Source organism: Monoraphidium neglectum, assembly GCF_000611645.1.
Source record: "Monoraphidium neglectum strain SAG 48.87 unplaced genomic scaffold scaffold02035, whole genome shotgun sequence".
Classification (NCBI taxonomy): Eukaryota; Viridiplantae; Chlorophyta; class Chlorophyceae; order Sphaeropleales; family Selenastraceae; genus Monoraphidium; species Monoraphidium neglectum.
This window is the reverse complement of record NW_014011593.1, coordinates 4,750-12,212: the sequence shown is the minus strand read 5'-3', so window position 1 is coordinate 12,212 and position 7,463 is coordinate 4,750. Positions and strand designations below refer to the sequence as shown.

The window sequence follows — 7,463 nt, the reverse complement described above, 5'->3', positions numbered from 1 at the left end:
CCTCAAAGTACTCCTTCAGGAAGACCACGTTCTCGTGGTCCAGGCCACACAGGATGTCAATCTCCTTGAAGATGTCCTCCCTGGGCAGGCCCCCAACAATGAAAATCAGCCGTCCAACGTAACAGGGGTCGTTTCAGTGCTACAAGGACGCTCGCAATACTGCCAGGGGTGGGGCAACGTCAAGTGGCGGGCTCCAAGGTCGAGGGCCGGAGAGGCCGCCGCACGCGGGTGAGGCGGCGTGGGGCCGTGGCACGCCGGGTGCGTTTGACACGCCGGGTGCGGGCGCGCCCCCGCGCACCTGGTGCTCTCGCTGTCGCCGGGCTCCGCCCCCGCGGGCGGCAGGCTCATGATCTTGACCGCGTAGGGCTGGCCCGTGGTGCGCTCCGTCACGCGCTTCACGATCGCAAAGCCTAGCACGTGGAAAGGGCGACGCGCAGGGAAGCGGCGCACATGCAGAGCGGGGCGATCGACAGATGGATTGATCCATAGCCGTCAGGACAGCGAGCGCTCACAAAAGCACAATGTGGCGGCGGGGAGCATGAGCATGTGCACGTCCATGTTCATGTGCATGTGCGCATGCATGAGCCCCCCGTCTGCACAACCAGCAATTTTCTGCTTGCTTGCACGGCTCCCGTGCCGCTTTCCGCCTCCCCATACTCCGCTGCCAGCCGGCACACGCGGCTCCACAGCCGCCGGGCCAAGAGCTGCTAGGCCCCGCGCACCTCCCTTGCCGAGTGTCTCGCCGACCCGGTAGCACTCCCGGAACTTTTTGTCTATGCGCCTGCCCAGCCCAGGGGCGGGCCCGGCGGCGGCAGGGGGGCTGCGTGGCGGGGCCGCGCAGGGCGTGCATGCGGGGGCGGGTCATGGGTCAAAGTTGGTGATGAGCATGTCTTGGGGCCGTGCATGTTGCATTGCTGCGCTGCTCAGCCATGCGCCAACCACATCCATTGCGCTGTTGACTGGCTTCCCACCATGCGCCTGCTTCACGCAACAAGCGCAACCAACCGTACCCACTCACATGCTTGCAGTGGGCGGCGTTGATGACACCGCCTGAAACTCTATAGGCTGCTGCTGCTGCTGCTGCTGCTGCTGCTGCTGCTGCTGCTGCTGCTGCTGTAACTGCTGCGGCGAATGCTGCGGCAGCGGCAGCGGCTGAGGCTGCTGCTGTTGCTGCCGCTGCTGCTGGGGCGGCTGCTGCTGCTGGGGCGGCTGCTGCTGCTGAGGCGGCTGCAGCTGCTGCTGCTCCTGTTTGTGCTGTTGCGGCTGCTGCTGCTGTTGCGGCTGGCTTGAATGGTGATGATGCTGTCCCGGGTGCTGCAGCTCAAGCCCTTGCGTCCCCGCCAGCACCTGCACCATGACGACCCCTGCCGGGGCTGCGGCCACGCCCACGGCCACGGCCTCTGGGGCGCCAGAGCAGCTGCTGGAAGGAATCTTCCAGGTTGCGGCGCCATGGCCCTCCTCAAAGTGGACGTCTCCCAGGGCGACTGGCTTGCTGCTGCCTGGTCTTGCCGCCCCCCTCTCGCCTGGGGGCGGGTGCGGCTTTGGTGGCGGCGCGCCGGCCGCCTCAGCGGGCAGCTGCTGCTGCCCCTGGGCCTTGGCCGTAGAGGGGCCCCGGCCGGGCTTGCGGCTATGGTTGGGGGTGCATATCTCCTTGCATAGGGCGTTCCCCATCCTCAGATACCGCCTAGCAAGCCGGGCTAGGGTCTGATGTGTGCGATTTGGCGCGCGTCCTCGCCACTCCTGCAGCAGGTCCCGTGTGGCTAGCTGCTGCGTCCGAAATGAGGACTATCGGGCGCTGGGGCTGGGCGTGGGTAATAATCAAGTCACTTCATAGAATATAGGATTCCAACGGGCTGCTCTATGGGCGCAGAGCTGTTGTCGTGGTGAGCCTGCTGCTCGGTCAGAGCTGGGGAGCTATCTAATACAATACAGACAACAACGACATAGTGGCAAGATTCATTGGCATTGTCTTTCACATACGATTCCCGCGCCTTTGCGCAGTCAGCAGCTGGCCTCGTGGGTTCATGCCGCGAGGGCTGCACAAGAAGTAAGATGAATAATGTTTGTGCATGAAATTGACTAGATAATCATAGCACAAGCTCTTCGAGGCTGTGTGATCTAGTACGGCATAAGGCGTGACAGAAAAAGAAACCAGGCAGCGCTACCAGCGTTGCAATGCCGCCTGGACCATTGGACGACCTCATGGCACGCGCTGCTGCGCAGGTGCGTCGTCGTGCCGGGGACGCCAAGGCCAGGCGGTGCAGGTGCTTCTGCTGCCTCGGGCACGCATCCAAGTGGCGGCAATGTGCATGGACAGTGCAGTATGGCAAGCTTGATGCGTCAAATTTTTTGATGGTATGGACACTGCAGCTGAAGGTGCAGGATTGCATGACTGCAGCAATGGATCCACTCTCAGCAAAGCGGGCGTCGTCTGGCTACAACGTCCAACATGGCCCATGCGCTGCAGGTTGAGAAGTTTGTGCGCGAGAGTGGTCAATTCCAGACCACATGCGATGCCACATTTGCACAACTGGATTGGCAGGCCACCGGGCGTGTTGCAACCGAGTGAGAGCGCTGCAACACTGTGTGACACGCTGTGTGCGCACGGGGGCGACCTTCCAGGCAGTTGAGCATGGCGCCTGCCGCACGCGCATGAAGCCGTGCCATAGAACTGCTGCGATAACCCTCCCCGCCTGACCCCCTTCATCTCTACCCCGACGCTATCTTGCAACGCACGCTGCAGCGACGCAATGGCTGCTACAGGTGGGTGGCAGGGAGGGTGGGCAGCTGAGTGGGTGGAGGGGCTACGGTCGTGAATCGAGCAACTCAGCTCGCCTACGCGGACTCACTGCATGGAGCACACCCTGACGGATGATCCCTCACCCCTGCGCCATCCCTTTGAATGGGCTTTGCTTGCACCGCCCCGCCCATCCCCCTATCTTCACCGTTGCCGGACGACCTGCGTTGATTGAACTCCCCCAGGTATGTTTTTTGAGCAGATCTCGAGTTCCTTAGTGGAGTACGGCATGGCAGTGGAGGTGGGTGATGGCCTTGCCGTTGTGGTGGCAGCAAACAGGGCGAAGAGGAGGGGTCTCTTTGCGGGTGCATCTGCGGTCGCCGCCGCAGGGGCATGACATACTCGCGCCGCAGGCATAACAGATTGGTGTGGCGCCTGCATGAGGCCTATGCGGCGCAGTCAGCCGCGGCATATCGACACGAGGCCGGCCACGCACGCGTCAGCCGCTGCATTTGGAGGAGCGGGTGTCCCATGCATCCGCAAGCCGGGGCTTGCGTTGCAGCCATGACCTGCGAGAGGGCGGCGTCAGGGCAGCGCTGAATTCCTTGCCAGCCCTTGCCAACTTCCGCCGCCTGTGACCAACCCGCGTCCCTCAGGAGCCGTCGCCTGCAGAGGTGCGGTCATTGCTGCGCGACTGCGGGCTGGCGGGGAAGCGGCAGCTGAACCGGGACGAGTTTGAGGCGCTGTACCTCGCCATACTCAAGGTGCGGCATGCACGTGTGCATTTGGTGTGTAGGTTTCTATGCACTCGTGTGAGTTGCTTGCATTCGTGGTTTCTGTGTGCTTGCGTGCAAGGGTGTGGGTGTTGTTGTGGGAGTGTGGGAGGATGGTGGGTTGGCTACCCCACGGGCTGCGTGGATGTGTGGTGTATTGCAGTTTGAGATGCTGTTCTTTGCTTTGCTGTGCTCGTTTAGTGTATGGGGCGACGAGGTGGCTTCATGGGGGTGGGGTGGATTGGATTGAGACATCGCGGGCCCAAGACCCGCCAGGCATTGCGTGCGATGGCAGCATTTTTGCCCAATGTTGCAGCAGTCAATGGTTGGGCCGAGCAGAAGTTGGGCAAAAAAGCGCGGGTCGGCCAGAGGCACGCAGTATGCCCATGAATGGACCTGGATAGGCTCCCAGGGGGGGGAGGACTTGGGTTGGGCAGTAGGCGGGGTGGATCACATGGGCGCTTCCCCTGGCTCACAGGCTGCGTGGCCCAGCAAATGTGCCTGTTGTTTTGGGGCCACATGCAGCTGGGAGTGAAGTTGTGACGGGTATCAGCTGGGCTTGAGGTGCAGGGCTTTGGGAGGTCGAGGAGGCGTTGGCGACCCCGTCACTGTTCATATGGGCTGCCTCAACCGTTTGCGATGGGTCCCTGATCATGCTGCGCCATGCCTCTCCCCTGTCTCCTCATGGCACCCCACAGGTGGCTGCGGGCAAGTGCATCCGGAGCTTTGTACGAAAGTGAGCTGCCAGGGGTGGGACGCCGCAACGCGCCACGGCGCGGCTGTGTGGGGGCGACATTTTCTTCCGTCCTCCTGCAACTCATCAGGATCAACTGGGTCCGCTGGGAAGCCGGCACTGCCAGCTGAGTGCTTGAAATCGCTAGCTTCCACTGGCACGCGTTCGTAAAAATGCATGCAACCCTGAAGGGGCTCTGAAGCCCCTTACCCCGCACATGCGACTCCCGATTCCACCTGGAAGGTATGGCAGAGGCATCCTCGTCGGCACGGCGGGGCTGTTCATCGCCAAGCGCGCGCTGCGGGCTGTGCCGCTGGTCGGCCTGCTGGCGTCCCCTGTGCTAATGCTCGTGCCCACGCTGCTCGTCGGCCCGGCGATAGGTGGGCTGGGTCACTGATTCTGGCGCCACAAGGCGGGCAGGAGCGAAAAATTGAAAATGACAGGGGTGGGGGCAGCAGCGGGGGGTTTGGGGGTAAGGGGGGACGAATCGGGCGCGAAGCGTGGCCCCGCATGCACTTTGTCATCACATTGCTCAGAACGTCAATGAGGCGGATGGGGTTCCGTGGTAGCGCTGGCACCCCTATGCTGACCCCAGACTCCCGTTGCTCATGCGTCTGCGTGTTGAGCAACGAAACCAGCGCAACTCCTCCGTTGCATCATATCACATCACGCTTGCCAGCAGCGAGGGGAGACCCTGTGGGTATGAAAAAAATTTCACACCGGGGTGTGGGCTTTGACGCCCCCAGCTAATTAGGTCAAGCGTGTTGCCAAGTCCAGATCTAGCAGAGGGGCACTAACAATTCCGCCGGACAACTGATGTGCATGCTTGCTTGCTTGCAATCCTCCCCCTTGAGACCACAGGCGTCCTGGGCGTGTACTGCCTTGACCATGGCGGCGTGGGCGCTCTCAGAGACCTGTGGGACAACATCAGGGGCAGTGGGGGCGGCGGCGGCTTCATCGCAGGGTGACGCATCTGCGGCGGCGCGGCCGTGATGGCGGAGTGTCTGTTGCTTTGGCTGCTGTTGCAGTGTGTGATTGTGGCTGCTGCAGCGGCTGCGAGCGCGGAGTGGTTGGGGCCTCAGCGATTTGGAGGCCCTGGCTCTGAGTTAGGCGCCGAAATGGGGGATAGTGCTGGCGCTTCCAATGACTGTGACTCTTGTACATGGACGCCTGCCATCACAAATACACGTGACTGTTCATGTGACTGTTCAAACGTACTTTGCACGTATTCTTGACACTGTTGCTCGCTTCACCTTGCTGTATCTCTTCCATTCACATGGGAAGCCCTCCTGGCACATGCGTGCAGCACCATACCCTCCTGGTAAGCATTGGTCAACAGAGGTCAATGGTGCCTTCCCATCTTCCCATTCATTTCAGGACCTGCGTGCGTCATTCACAGCCATGATAGTGCTGACCACCACCGTCAGCAGCGCACAGAATCATGCGCAGCAGGCTCATCACTGGGTCCAGCGCCGGGCGCCTCTAGTGGGTTTCCCTGCAGGCCTTCAGACTTATACTGCAAGACGTCCCAGCGCTCATCAATGTGATTATTTATTAGGCAACTCATATTACCGCGACTGGAAGTAGAGCCACAGGTACACACACCAAGCCCAACGTGTCGTCTGCACACACCCGGCCTACAGTAATCACTCGCGTTGGATCGCTTGAGTAGCGCATTGCTTTTTACAAAAGGTCGTAAGTCTGTTGTTGCTCCTGCACCTCCATCTCCTGGTGGCTGGGACTGCAGCAGCGGCTGATCTGAAGCTTTCACCTTGGTCCATCCTCTCTTGGCTCCAGATAGTAACAGTAGCAGTGGGTAGCAATGCAGCTGCAGCCTCACCGCTTGAGGGCGCAGCATGCGTCCCAGCGTGCCAGCAGAACGCCCGTGGTGCCTGCCTCTCGGCCCCAGAGCGCCGTGCAGCAGCGCGTCGTGGTGGCACGGAACAATTGGAAAGTTTTTGGGCCCTCTGCGGAGTACAGCGACGGGGATGCAGAGTATTTCCGCCTCACGAGCCAGCTCTCCGATCAGTATGAATGGTTCGCCCCGCGCCAGGGCGACGAGGATGCTTCAGTGGCTCCGGAGCAGGAGGAGGGGCAGCAGCAGCAGCGCGTGATACGGCCAGAGTTCGGCCTGTCGCCGCGCGAGATAGCGGCGCTTGGCCTGTCAGGGACGCGCAGCAACCTCCCCGACCCGGTGCGCGTGCGGGGCGGCGCCTGGAGCGAGCAAATGGCCCAATGTGCCAAGCTGCTGCACTTGTCTCGATCGCCTTGGACGCATGCGTGTGTGTTTGTGCGTGTGGGCGCGGGGGAAACAGGGGGTTGGCAGCAGCTTTGTGTTGCAAGTGCACATTTCCAGAGCCAACAGCGGCTACGCCACTTGCAGGAAGCACTTGCCCACACACACATCTGCGGCCCCGCAGTCAGTGCGCATCGTCACACAACCGGCGGCAGCGTCAACAGCAGCAACTACAAGCGGCGGCGGCGGCAGCACGCGCGGAAGCAGCAGCTGCACACGGCCCGCCCCCTCACCCCCGCCCCCGCGTCCCCTCGTTTCGCCCTGCAGTCCACGCTCTCCGCAAAGCACTACATGCGCGGCGACCCCTTCAACCCCGCGGACCCCGCCAGCCTCGGTTTCAGCGCCACCCTGCAGCGCGGCGGCGCGGCGGGCGCGAGCAGCAGCAGCGGCGGCGGCGGCGCGGCGGCGGCGACGATGGCGCGGGGGCGCGCGTACAGCGGTGCGCGGGCGGCGTACGGGGACTACCAAGCCTACCCCGAAGGACGGCCCATCTTCATGCCCGAGGCCGAGCGCTTCGGCAACCCGCCTGACCTCCCCTCCCTACTGCTGCAGCAGCGCGTGATTTACATCTCAATGCCGGTGTGGCCCTGTTTTGGGGTTTGGGGGGGCTATGCCCTGGTGGCATACGGGATGTCCCATCGGCGGACCTCGCGCGGCTGGCGCTGTAGTGTTGCGTGAGGGTGGCATCAGTGCCGGCGCCAGCAGTGGTTGCGAGGATGAGTGGGTGGCAGCTTGTTCGCACCCGCAGCCTGGCGTGGTTGGCGTCGGCACGCAGAGACTGCGGGGAGGCTGCCTAGGCACCATCCTCCCTGCCTGCCCGCCGCATGCGGCGGCGTGGCAGGCTTGAAGGCACATCGCGTTCGCTCCTCGCGCCACTCCGCACCACGGAATTCAAACTCCCGGCCCTCTCCCCCCCCCCCCCCC

The 7,463-nt window shown here is 62.7% G+C and overlaps 3 protein-coding genes across 3 annotated transcripts in view; 2 read left to right on the top strand and 1 right to left on the bottom strand.

The window, feature by feature from the left end:
• Window positions 1-1,018: 1,018 nt before the first annotated feature.
• MNEG_9712 (hypothetical protein) lies at window positions 1,019-1,671 on the bottom strand (the record flags this gene model as incomplete). The annotated part of the gene is made up of 1 exon (XM_014041818.1): window positions 1,019-1,671. A coding segment is annotated over one exon (653 nt), but the record flags the coding sequence as incomplete, so codon positions are not given.
• Window positions 1,672-2,750: 1,079 nt separating this feature from the next.
• Window positions 2,751-5,211, top strand: MNEG_9711 (hypothetical protein; the record flags this gene model as incomplete). The annotated part of the gene is made up of 6 exons (XM_014041817.1): window positions 2,751-2,763; window positions 2,983-3,038; window positions 3,394-3,501; window positions 4,209-4,246; window positions 4,487-4,623; window positions 5,105-5,211. 6 exons carry the CDS (start codon window positions 2,751-2,753, stop codon window positions 5,209-5,211), a joined length of 459 nt encoding a protein of 152 aa, XP_013897271.1.
• An 854-nt stretch (window positions 5,212-6,065) lies between these two features.
• Window positions 6,066-7,463, top strand: part of MNEG_9710 (ATP-dependent Clp protease proteolytic subunit) — a gene marked incomplete at both ends in the record, with an annotated part of 4,532 nt that continues 3,134 nt past the window's right edge. Inside the window, 2 exons of the mRNA XM_014041816.1 lie at window positions 6,066-6,437; window positions 6,807-7,118. Coding sequence (XP_013897270.1) covers window positions 6,066-6,437; window positions 6,807-7,118 — 684 coding nt within the window. The remainder of the gene's footprint in view (window positions 6,438-6,806; window positions 7,119-7,463) is intronic.